The sequence below is a fragment of the Urocampus carinirostris genome, chromosome 7 (genome assembly GCF_059441175.1).
Source record: "Urocampus carinirostris isolate Australia breed hairy pipefish chromosome 7, RoL_Ucar_1.0, whole genome shotgun sequence".
In the NCBI taxonomy this organism is placed as follows: domain Eukaryota; kingdom Metazoa; phylum Chordata; class Actinopteri; order Syngnathiformes; family Syngnathidae; genus Urocampus; species Urocampus carinirostris.
In genome coordinates this window covers 29,812,313-29,825,882 of record NC_142355.1, presented here as the reverse complement: position 1 = coordinate 29,825,882, position 13,570 = coordinate 29,812,313, and the positions used below count along the sequence as shown (strand labels likewise).

The window sequence follows — 13,570 nt, the reverse complement described above, 5'->3', positions numbered from 1 at the left end:
TTTAAAACTTTTTTAAACTTTCTTTTGACAAGCAGGGTTTTTTAAATAACTTATTTTTCTTGGAATTTGTCGTGTTCGTTTTTTTTTTTTTTGCCAGTTCTTGTTTCTGACATTTACTCTCCATTTTTAACTAATACACTTTCTTTATTTTTTTTCTCTGACTTTTACGAATTGACTTCTTCCTGTTTTAGTAATCTTATTTTTAATTGGTTTCGCTACATTTTTGGATTCTTGTAATACGGTCTCATACTTAAAATACAGTGGGACCTCGCTACTTCGCGGTTCAGAGCTTCGGTCTAAAAAATAATAATGATAAAATAAAATAATATTTTTTTATTTTATTTTATTTTTATAACCATTTTTGAAGGGGCGTCGCTACTTCGCAGATTTTCACTTTTCGCGGGTGGTTTTGGTCCCCATTAACCGCGATAACCGAGGGATTACTGTACTCCCTCTGGCTTTGTGTCAAGGTCCCGATCAAAACGCTTTGAAATTACAGGAATACACAAGTTTTTCAGTGTTTTAAAGCATTGACTAAAAATTACAGCTTCTAGTGGTTCTTAAATGGGAAATGCATTGGTGGACCTAGTCCAGTCTGAAAATTGAACAATCCTTAACCATTTGTCAAGTACTTTCAACCTTAGATCAGTCATGTAACTGGAGCAAATCGGCTAGAAAAACAAAACACAAAATAAGCACCTTTAATGAAAGACTTTTACTATTTAGTATTTATTTTTCCTGTATATGGCCCTCAAACAAAACACTACATTCTTAACCTTTTTATCCTCACATCACAAAACTAAATTACCCAAAAAGGAAAAAATAACAGGTTCACTTATTGCCTGAACACCTTTGGATGCTTTTTCTTTCAAACATTATAACACTTATTTGTTAGTCAATTCAGAGATGATAACAGTGGCTTCCTTAAACATATACATTTGGCATTTTCTGGTTTTTTTGTCTTGTACTCCTCAAATTATAGCAACAATACAGTCCATAAATTTGGGCTAAATGGACATTTTCACATGCGAGTTTATTAAATTGGGTAGACGTGATAGAACCACTGTCAGTGCCTTAAACAAGTTAAAGTAGAACAGTTTTTCTATTAAGCGTTAACAATGCCCAACTGAGTCAAGTAGCCTTTATCCATTTTTCCCACCGCGACAATCTGCATTTATCTTACTTTTGGCAAAACTGTGTCGTTCGTGACGATTTTGCCATGTTCTTGGTTTATTCCCAGCTGGCTTTCCATTTCTCGCTATAGCCATTTTTTGTTGTTAGTTACTCTGGGTGCTCAATGCGTGTTAATGGCCAGCCCCACTTTTTTCCGCCGAGGCTGTGGCCGCCTATCCTTGATCGATCCCGGTTAGTTAGCGTCTGTTAGCTGTGTGTTATTTTTGCCAGTCAGCCCCTTTTTGGCTGCTTGCCCTTTGTTGTAGTTAACTGCATCCATCTGCAATACGCACAGGCATTCTCCACAACTACCAAAACTATTATTAAAGCACTCATAACCTCTTTGACTGATTAACATGTAAAGATATATGGTGACTGGCTTGCTAGTGTGCCGGTGTTCCTCACATGACGTAGCAGGCTGTTTTCAAAATGCATTATAATAGTACATAAGTTTATTTGGCGGCATGGCAGCTGAGTTGTAAGCGTGTCTGCGGCACAGTTTTGAGCTCATGGGATCAAATTAAGCTACTAGCTTTCCTGTGCAGAGTTTGCATGTTCTCACCGTGTCTGCGTGGGTTTCCTCCGGGAACTCCGGTTTCCTCCCACATTCCAAAAACATGCATGTCAGGTTAATTGGCCGGTCTAAATTGTCCCTAGGTGCGAATGAGCAAGTGTGTTGTTTGTCTCTGTGTGGCCAGCGACTGGCTGGCAACCAGTTGAGTGTCCCTTGCCCACTGCCCGGAGATGGGGATGGGCTCCAGCACACCCGCGACCCTACTTAGGATAAGCGATGCAGATAATGGATGGATAGAATATTCCGGTGAAATATACATATTTTTTTCGCAGAAATCAGGTTCTATTTCCTCACATTTTGGATGTTTTAGAATATGGGAATACCTTTGAAGATAAAACTTGAGAAACCAGTGGTAATGTAAAAATCAACGCATCAAGTTTTCTCCAGGGACGTAATCCTTCATTAAAGACTAATTTGTCTGTTTGAAAACTCTGTCGGGTTTTTCATGGCCAGCTTTGTATTTTCTTTTATTTCGCCACTCGCTGGATTCTGTGCACACCCTGGCATGCACTTGAGCATAACTTCCTGCCCAATCAACAGGTGCAGCCGCCCAGAGATCTTCTCATGTCGGGGGCATCTATCAAAGCCCCGCCACCCTAACCGTGCCCTCGGTTTACCCCGTCTGTCGCCGCCCCTAGGTGCTCTTGCTCATCAACCCTGGCATGTAACATCGGGGGAAATTTAGCTGCCTCGCTATGACAAGAGTTTGTGAGGATAGATGAGCCCTCCCTTTTTGCGTGGCACACTGCAGAAATGAATCACATTCATCCCGCCAGTGACAAGAACATCAGAGCCAGTACTCCGTGGCACATTGCACCTCAAAAATATGTCACAATTTCCCCCCCTTGAGCTCTCTTCTTTCCGCCGATCCGTTCGGATTTCGTGATGTTCACAAGCAGCCGCCTCGAAGGGAAGCATCAAAGCACGAGCCGTGGAGGAATTCCTGCTGCGCCCCTGAAAGGAAATTTCATTCACTTTGAAGAGATCACAGGGGATGATTAGACTCCCGTTTGTCAAACAATTTGGTTGATGATTTGAGTTTTCGTACGGGCTGTAGAGAAGTCACTATCATGTACAGATTTGTGGTTTTTCATCATATTTAGCTATAAACATATTCAATCAGGAATAGACTAATCAGAAATATATATAACAACCTACAAAATATTTTTAACTTTTAAGCACGATGATTTTTCCCCCCAGAATGAATTTAGGATTTGTTTTAACAAGAAGCAAGGATACATTTAATGTGGACTTTTTTAGAAACACTCTTTAAATATCTATTAAATAATCTGAATTTAAGCAATCTTGTTCAGCACAACATGAAATATGCTCATTCACCCACAACAGAGGACACAAAAATTCTCTATATGTATATAAAATTAAAAAGGTTCAGCAAATCATCATAGTGAAGCTGAGAGATAGTAGCTTGCCATTTGAGGATCAATTATTCAGTATCAGTGTCCTGACTGAATTCTGATTTTTTTAATTAATTTACAAATTGGTGTATTTAAAATGGGGGCAATGCAATTTAAGAAACTTCGTGAAAAATGGTTAAAGCCAACCAACATTAGCCAGAAGGTTATTTTTCAGCTATTATGCCCCTGGGAATTAAAAATGATAATAAAATAACACCCAAAAAAAAAAACATTAAAAGCTATTTCAGTCAAGTCATGTTTATTTGGAAAGCTCTTAATCACGAGACGTCTCAAAGTGCTGTGCAGACTAAATACTAGACTATGATTACTCCATCCCCTGAGACCTTCATAAGGGCAAGGAAAAACAAGAAAACTTCAGGATGAGGAAAGTGAAAAAAACTTGCGAATGAGCAGCAAATGAGGTAATCCCCCTTCTGGGATAAGGAGGCTGCAATGGACCTTGCAGGAGGATCAACAGAAAGTACACAGAAATCATGAACATGAAATATAGATAATAACAGAATATCCAGTTGACAGCCTCTGTTCCAAAATCGTGATCGATGCAGCAGGATCTAGACTATGGTGTACATCATGTCCAAGTGCAAGTATGACAGTTTGAAATGTATGCACCTTGAAACAACCAGAGTCATCCTTCTTATTTGGGGACAAGAAGACAAAGGTATTAGGTCAATATCATCCATCCATCCATTATCTGCACCGCTCCTCCTAAGTAGGTTGGTGGGGGTGCATGAGCCCATCCCACCCATCTTTGGGCAGGGGACACCCTGATCTGGTTGCCAGCCCTTCGCAGGGCACACAGAGACAAACAACTCACTCGCTCATTCACACATAGGGACAATTTGGACCAGCCAATTAACCTGAAATGCATGTCTTTGGAATGTGGGGAAAACCGGAGTGCCCGGAGGAAACCCACGCAAGCACAGGGAGAACATGCAAACTCCACACAGGAAGGTTTGATCTCATGACCTCACAACTGTGCAGCAGACACGCTAACCACTCATCCGCCGTGCTGCCCTATGTCAACATCACACATAAGCTATTAAATATACGTCTGTGTCGAGACGAGATTTGAACTCATGCACTGAGGTTGCAGATCGAATCTCAGAGGGCTAGTACGAGGGCTCTGTTCGAGAATGCTTGTTAACATGCGGATTTCTTCTTGGCTCTTGGGATCACTAGTAAACCAGCGTTTTCCAAGCGAAGGCTCCGTGTAAGAATGAATGGGGAAATTAAATCAAAAAGATATAATGGGGCAGGTCCAACAGAACTTTAAAATTACATTTTAACCTAGACGGAGCCAGGTCAGCTAGAATCGTGGTATTGTCATCAAACTTTCATGTCCTAGTTAAAAGTCTTGCTGCAGCGCTTTGTACCTGCTGCAAACTTTTGTTGCTAGACTTCGGGAGACTGGAGAGTAGTAATTGAGATGGGAGGTAACAAACGCATAAATTTTTATATCAGCATCAGATTGGGACAGCTACAAAGGAAAGCATCAGATCAAACAACAGATAAATAAGTATTCTGACGCAATTTGATGGATAGCATCGCGACCCAGCCGTTAGCGGTTTATGCCAGCGTTGCAGCCAACATGGCGCCATTTTAACTGCCAGGATCGCAGAGTCAAACAATCCAATATTGTAATTCTCTAGCAAAAAAAGGAGAACTGTCAGAAGTGTGCGAGTTGACTAAAAAAGGAATTTGGGATTGAGATTTTACTTCCCCAAAAATTGTGATGTGATAAATTTTGTTACATTGGCCACTCATATCACTAATATATGAATCTCCAATTTTAGATTTTAAAAGAAATACCTTTAACTCCCAACATACACCATCTTGAATTTGCATGAAAGCAAATGCAATTTATTATCCTCCCTATTTTTTCACATTCGTATGAAATTCTTCTTGATTCTAGAATTGGCAACTATAATTAACAAAATGTTCAATTCCCCTGATCATCAAGCATTCCTAAATCCTCACTTCACAACTTGCTTTGAAATAAATTCCCCATTTGTCATGAATGAATAAAACATGTAAATAACTTGTTTCCCCACATCCAGCTTTGGGGAACACTTTGTAAAGCCTTCTCTTTATATTTTTTTCATGCTTGACTAGACGGCTAAGACTTCAGAGCTCGGCGCGTGTTTCTTTTGCTTGACTAATTCATAAAACAGATTTATAAAGCACACCTGAGCTGGCCTGTCCTCCCAAATCAAAGCACAGAAAGTTTTTACTTATTTTTGATGAACAGCTCAAGGCGGGTTTACCAGCTAGTATTCAGTTTTGTTTGAAAAAGGGGAAGAAAAAAAAAAAAGAATATTGTTGGAGAGAACATCATTTTACGGGAAATAGTAACTAATAGCTGGCTCAATTATTTTGTTATGCATAGTCCATCTGCATGGAGAAAATTGCTTGTAATTATGCTACCAAAGAAAGGAAACCTTTAACTCTGCTCCAACTACATAACAATCAGTCTCATCAGCCATGCAAGTAAAGTTATGCTAAAGGTCCTACTGAACAGACTGAAACCACAGGCTAAAAACATTCTTGCCGAAGAACAGGCAGGTTTTAGGGAGGGAAGGAGCACCACAGAACAGATTTTAAATCCATGCATCCTATGTGAGACGTTTCAGTAACACCAGAGAAACCTCTATCACGTTTTTGTTGATTCCAAGATGGCGTTTGAGTATGACAAGCCGCTTTATAGGCCACCATGCGGGAGTACTTCATGGGCCAGAAACTAGTTCATGGGCCAGAAACTAGTTCAGACCATTGAACAACTGTATGCCAATGCCAGTGCGGTACTGATCAATGGTACCATTGGAGCGTGGTTTCGAACCCCAGTCGGTGTGAGACAAGGCTACATTCTCTCTCCAACTTTAGTCAACATCTTTCTGGAGAGGATCATGTCCAAAACCCTCGAGCAAAATGGGGGACACAACTTCACTAACTTCCATTTTACTGATATTTCTGGATTGGAAGGAGATGAACAGGAACTGGTCAATCGCCTGAACAAAGCAGCAACACAGTATGGGATGGAAATCAGCACAGAAAAAAACTAATCACCATCAATCACCCAGGTATCACCACAAACATCACCATTAACCACAGAGAGGTAGAACCTGTCACCAAATTTAAATATCTTGGAGCTCCCATATTAGAAGAGGGGTCAGAACCAGAAATCATGGCCAGGGTATCTCAAACCACAGCCTCATCTGGAGGGACAAGAACCCAGCATTCAAATCAGAGATCAAACTCATGCAAGTTCTGGTTACTTCCATCTTCCTTTAGGCTTGCAAGACATGGACTCTCACAGCAAAATCTGAAAAGAAATCCAGGCCTTGGCGATGCAATGCTACAGTAAACTTCTTCGCATCAGCTACTTAGCTTATGTGACAAACGAAACGGTGCACAACACTATCAGAGGGCACAAAGGACCCAATGAAGAACCGTTATCAACTGTGCGCGGACGGAAACTTCAGTGGTATGGTCATGTCACAAGATCATCAGGACTGGCCAAGATAAATCTCCAGGGCACAGTCCAAGGGGGCAGGAGAAGAGGAAGACTGGAAAAAAACTGGGAAGACAAAATTGAGGAATGGACTGGTGCCAACTTTGCCACTACCCAAGAACAGGCCAGTGTCTGCATCTTCATGATGCCTTAAAGCAAATCAATAGCTGAAAATAGTTTATATAATGTCTGCCAGTCGCAAAAAGGCATCTTGGAGACTTATGAGCCACTTCTTTCATATATGCAAGAATATTGTAAAGTTTGAGTTTTTTGGGGCACATACATTAATTTGGTGGGAAAATACTGTCAGGAACGTCCCCTAAAACATCATATTCCAAATCATAAAGGGAAAACATTTTAAGCTAAGGTTCTACTGGATCTATATTCCATAGTTTGTCTCAGACCAGTGTAAAGACCCAGAAGCATGTCGTTAACGTGTACTAGTATATCTCTTCCCAGCTAAAAATGGACAGCAAGCATGTTTGAGACATGCACACCATTCTTACATTGTTTAACCCCCCATGTGCGTGAGTGCATGTATGTACTGTGTGTTTGCCACGCCTGGCAAAGCAACCACCGCCAAATTATTGCAGGGAAAGCTCACACCGCATCCCTTATGTAGCGTAACACTCAATCATACAGTCATATTTGAGTGTGTGTTGTTTGCACAGTAAAACCAGCGCCTGAAGCTTCCTGCTAAGATATCAGAGCAGATGATTGTGTAATGTGATTTGTTGAATGTGTGCACGTTGGATAAGGCTGGTGCTTCCTGGCATGCACTCAAACGCAAATGCACGAGCGCACACCGAGGCAGTAATCAAACAGAACATGGTTTGCCGAATTGATTTGTACACAAGAAATGGAAGATGATTTGGTGGGAGTTCATCATGAATTATTTTTTAGTACTAAGGGTACAAAATAAATCGGGATCTTAAAACATACTTTTCAACTTCTATGATTTTATCAAGTCAAGTCATATTTATTTGTATAGCCCTTTATCACAAAAGTTTTATCTTTAAGGGTATTCCCATATTCTAAAACATCCAAAATGTGAGGAAATAGAACCTGATTTCTGCAAAAAAAATATGTATATTTCACCGGAATATTCTATCCATCCATTATCTGCATCGCTTATCCTAAGTAGGGTCGCGGGTGTGCTGGAGCCCATCCCTATCTCCGGGCAGTGGGCAGGGGACACTCAACTGGTTCCCAGCCAGTCGCTGGCCACACAGAGACAAACAACACACTTGCTCATTCGCACCTAGGGACAATTTAGACCGGCCAATTAACCTGAAATGCATGTTTTTGGAATGTGGGAGGAAACCGAAGTGCCTGGAGGAAACACACTCAAGCACGGGGAGAACATGCAAACTCCACACAGGAAGGTTCGATCTCATGACCTCAGAACTGTACCGCACACGCGCTGAGCACTGCGCTGCCGCCCTGCCCACATATTAGTGATTATTTCATTTTTCTTGGCATTTTATTAAAATCCCCAAAGAAAACAAAAAAGAATCACGTTTCGGGGGGGAGAAGTGTAATTTTTTTTTAGCTTTACCTGTACACATTTGAATTGCCTTTAAGTATTTTATATGAATTTTATTTCCCCTTCAGAAAAAAATACAAAATATTCATATTTTTTGGGAGGAAAGTCCAATTCCCCCCCTGCATACATGTTAGTGATCATTGAGTATTTTCTTGGCATTTTACCAAAATCCCCAAAGAAAAAAAAGAATTACATTTTTAAGGGGAAGAATAATCTGATTCCAGTTACTCGCAGTTGACAGGTATGCCTTACCAGAAGAAAAAATATATATGAATTTTGGGGCTAACTTATGGGCTTTTTTATTTGTTTTTTGTTTTGTTTTTCTAGCTTAACCTGTCTGATTTTTACAAACTCAAGTTAACAGGTCTGTCAAAATGAAAATAAAAGATGACTTTTAGATGCATTTTACCTGAAAAATATGACTTGTATCTGTCAAACTGGTCGCTTTATTCCTTGCGCTTTCTCCCGTCTACTCAATGTCGTATTGTGGCCAGCGGGTCGCACTCAAGCTCTTCAAACCTCCCACTCAGTAATAGCCTATTGAGTTCGCCTGTGGTCTAATGCATGTGGAGGTCCGGCGGGGCTGCACTTATATACTTCCTGAAAAAGTTCACCCCGGTGCGTAGGCGAAGGTCCACGCTGGGAGACAAAAGTACCGTGCTCAGACCACGGACTATTGCCAAGTGTCTTTGTTAGTGGTGTAATTGGTATTAAATACTCTCATTTAGTGCTGCAACAACGGAAAGTAATTAGAAACGATGATTAAAAGCGTTTGCAACGATTTTAGCATCGATTTGTTGTGTCCTGCAATTTATAATCTACTCAATACAATGCATATAAGAGTGCATTGGCCTTTTTGTGACATTGCCTGTAGTACCTTTTTAATACAGCAGAGGGCGACTCGAGACCTCATTTTGTTGTGCGATGTTTTCTTCATCTGGCGACAAACTTACAATAGCACTTTGGTCCGGTAGAGGGCGCCTCAAGACTGGAGTTATTACATATTTGCAGGTGTACAGCATACATTTGTACGTATTTTTGTTTCTTAAGCTATTTGACAAACATTTTTTTTACTGTTTTATATTGTGGAATATTCTATTGTTTTGTGCGCTATTTTTCTATCTGTCCAAAATTTCAATTTTTAAATAAAGAGGAGTAAATTTAAAATCTGTTCTTCAAAATTTTGATTCATCGATTTAACGAAGAAAAAAAAGACAGTTTCGTCGTTTTCTAAAATAATCGTTAGGTTCAGCTCTCCTCTTATTAGTTTTCATCATTAAATTGTTATTGTCAAGTTGCTGTCATGTGAAAAAGACTTATTTTAAAATGTATTTTCCAGTGTTCATCATCTAATTTATACCTCAATGGTTTATTAAAGTTTTCTTTTAAGAGTACTTTATTTTGACTACTAAAAGATTCACATATAAGTATTAGATTTTCTTCATTTTGTGTGATGCACCCTATAGTGTGATGCACCTTGTATTTTTGTTGTAAGGTGGACATAGAGGACACCATGAAAACGTTTAAGGGGAAATATAGCCATTGATTGTACATTAAATAACAACAAGTATGTTAGTTATGGAGACTATGGTAGTTTATTCCATGCATCACCATTACTGGTGTTGCAATCGCGGCAGTACATTTCCACTGTCATTTTCGCATTGGCATGCTGTCATTTTTTAGCGTGCATTACTTCTCACAAACATTGTCTTTTTTTTTTGTACATCCGCAAAAAACAAAACACATACACTATGTAACCAATGTTTCCATCTTGGTATCGGGATCCCAAACACTTTATAGGACAGTTTGCCTTATGGTCGTAAATGTGAAATTGTTTTCTAAATCTGTTGATATAAATGCATAAATGCATCCTTCCTTTAATGTAAAAAAATATTTATCTCTGAAATTCACTTTTGATAACTTTCATCTGCAGTCCCATCCACTTGGATTTTTTGGACGTTGCATGATTTTGTACATTTTAACTTTTTAAATTTGTATTACTTGCAATAAAAGAAGCCATCCAATTCTGCTATACCATTCTACAACGCCAATAAAGGCCATTCATACTTCTTACATATTTTGCACAGGACAGAAGAGATTGAAATCACCATGTCTGCTTAGTGTATCTGTCGTGACTGGTGTGTAAATGGAAATACTAACACTAAATCCCCCTTAACAGAAAAGATAGACCTAACTAATAAATCTTTCGGCAATACATTTGGCTACATGATGCCCGGTTGTTTGCAAGACGGAAGGATACAAATCATCAGATAGGCAAAGACATTGTTTCTGTTTACTTTGCCACTATGAAATGAGGTCGACCGATTAAACAAACAAGCCAAGAGCGAATCAATCATTTATCATCCAAAATTCATTAAGGGACATCCATCGTTGAATAGGTGAAAATCGACACTGGAGAGATAAAACGAGCGCTAATGCGATTTGTTGGATGACATTGACCGCTTTCTTTCAGGGTTCCCGGCCTGGTGGCAGCAGGGTGCACAGCTTTGGCAAGAGAGAGCAATCTATCAAGAGGAACCCCAATGTGCCTGTTGTGGTCCGAGGATGGCTGTATAAACAGGTTTGATGTGAAAGCAAATACATGTACAACACAGAAATATTGTATTCTTGCACACTTTGTAGACAATTTTTGTCTGCACCCATTTAGTCCAAAATTACACCGGAGAGCCTATAGTGTAAATGTTCAACTGTTGTTTTTTTCAGTCAGAAGAAGAGACATAGGGGTGTTCAATGAATATATAAATATATATATTATCAATTATTATAATAAATTAACAATACAAAGTGAAGAAAATAAGTATTTAAACACCTGCGTATCATCTGGAATTCTGACCCTGAAAGACCTGTTACCCCGCTCATTAGAAGTCCACCTGCACTCCATGTATCATCCTGCATATAACCATCTGGGTGATACAGAGGAGTCATGGGGGAACGTTTTGTGGTCAGATGAGACTAAAATAGAACTTTTTGATCATAATTCCACTAAGCGTCTTTGGATAAAGAAGAATGAAAAGGTACAGACCGAAGAACACCATCCCTACTGTGAAGCATGAGGCTGGTAGCATCATGCTTTGGGGTTTTTTTTCCGCACATGGGAAAGGACGAGTGCACTGCATTAAAGAGAGGATGACTGGGGCCGTGTATTGTGAGATTTTGGGAAACAACCTCCTTCCCTCAGTCAGAGCATTGAAGATTGGTCGTGGCTGGGTTTTCCAACACTACAATGACCCAAGGCACACAGCCAGGAAAACCAAGGAGTGGCTCCTTAAGAAGCATATCAAGGTCAGTCTCCAGACCTGAACCCTATAAAAAATCTTTGGAGGGTACTCAAACTCAGCGACAGCCCAGAAACCTGACTGATCTAGAGATGATCTGTGTGGCGGAGCGGGCCAAAATCCCTCTTGCAGTGTGTGCAAAGCCGGTGAAAAACTATAGGAAATGTTTGACCTCTGTAATAGCAAACAAAGGCTACTGTACCAAATATTACCATTGATTTTCTCAGGTGTTCAAATAATTATTTGCAGCCAAATCACACAAATAAATCGTTAAAAAAATCATGCATTGTGATTTCTGGATTTTTCTTTTTAGTTTATCCCTCTCACATATGACATACGCCTACAATGAAAATTTCAGACCCCCTCCATGAGGGAGAACATGGGAGAACTAGCAAAATAGCAGGTTTTTTTCTTCACTGTATTAAAGCAAAAACACTGCCTGCTGTGGAAAATAATCGAACACTTCTGATTATGACTTTTTATATTGATTTTTTCCACTTGGTTGTCTTTTGTAGTTGCTGGAGATTGGTCTTAAAATAGCCACCAGTGATCACTCACTTGTCAAGACTGTGACGAGTTAAAATGTAAAAAATGTTTTGCATACTAACATTTTGCATGAAATGGAATTTGAGGACTGTGATTTTTAATTATGTGACACCCAGATAATTTTGATATTCTAAATTGTACCTCAGTACCTGCTTACTCCTATCTAGGATATTTAATTTTCCCACTGGCCACGTATTCAATGTTCTGCGGTGTAATGATGCATTCTCGTAGCATATTTTTGCACACTTGTAAAATGTAATATTTATTGTTATGTGAATTTAATGCAGCATTTTAATAACGCTTCAATTTAGCAAGTACTGTGCTTGTTTCCTCACTCCAAAGGTGCTTCATTGGTGGCGTCCAGTCCGAGGTACGCTGATTGTGGCTTTTCGGAAGTATAGTCTTACACTAATTATGGATGGATACAACTGCTACATTTACCATAAATGGACTATAGGTTTTTTGTTGTGGATGAAGTAAGTAAAACGTAAAATGTACCAGTGAAATCAACCAATCAATACACAAGACTCTTTTAGCAAGTTAGAGTTTGCCTTGATCATTTGTCCATGAATCCCACAGTGCTTTGCGGCATACAATTATCCCAGTTGAGGAAAAATGCACATGCAAGAGATTACTTGTGTTTTGAGATGTCTCTTTATCCCTGAACCATTCAAACAACTGAGAATTCGTGCGGTTTTAGTTGCATTTCTTCCCATTTGAACAAATGTTTAATGCAGCCGTTACACTTAGCCCAAGAGCACTACTTGAGAGCTAACTGTAGAGTGTCATTTCCTGTGAAATGGAGGCTATTGTATCCTCACATTTCATAATGAAAAAAGCTACGTGCGCAAATGAACATTTTTGAATTCATTTGGGCTGTGTTCAGACAAGTGATACAGTCTACCTTCTCTCTGCTTGACTTTCGTTTTCCTTCTTATGTCTCGTTCCAGGACAGCTCCGGGATGCGTCTTTGGAAGAGGAAGTGGTTCGTTTTGTCGGAATTCTGCCTTTTCTATTACAAAGGTAAAACCTCATTCTCCCCCAGGGTGACAACAAGCACAAATTTGTTTTCCCTGTGCTAAATACAAGCTGGCCGTGTGGACTTTTAGGTTTATCGCCAGGAGCCCTGTGATGTCAACAACAACAAATGTGTTGTGGCTCAGTAATAGCTTCCTATTTATTAGTGATTTAGGAAATGTGTTTGCTCTCTTAAATGTTCTTTCTTTGGTTCGACATTTAATACCCGAGGTTTTGCGAAATCATCCAGGCGTCTCTTTATAGGCTGACGAAAAAGTGAAAGCGTAATTAATTATGTGAAATGTCTGGCTAAAATGAAGAATCATGCCCGCATCCGCCTCCATTTGCTCCATGCCACTTTTATGCGTCATTTTGTCTTCATCATGTCAATCAAAACACTGTTCGGACACGCCTCCTCATGTTCAGCAAGGGAATCATTTCTTTTTTTCTTTTTTTTTTCCCGGATCCTTCTTT

At 39.6% G+C, this 13,570-nt stretch overlaps 1 protein-coding gene across 8 annotated transcripts in view; it reads left to right on the top strand.

The window, feature by feature from the left end:
* The window catches only part of LOC148362919 (pleckstrin homology domain-containing family A member 7-like), a 154,541-nt gene that overhangs the window by 94,782 nt on the left and 46,189 nt on the right, over window positions 1-13,570 (top strand). For all 8 annotated transcript variants that reach the window (XM_088340511.1, XM_088340512.1, XM_088340517.1 and 5 more), the window contains 2 exons: window positions 10,711-10,818; window positions 13,030-13,102. In XM_088340511.1, coding sequence (XP_088196637.1) covers window positions 10,711-10,818; window positions 13,030-13,102 — 181 coding nt within the window. The remainder of the gene's footprint in view (window positions 1-10,710; window positions 10,819-13,029; window positions 13,103-13,570) is intronic.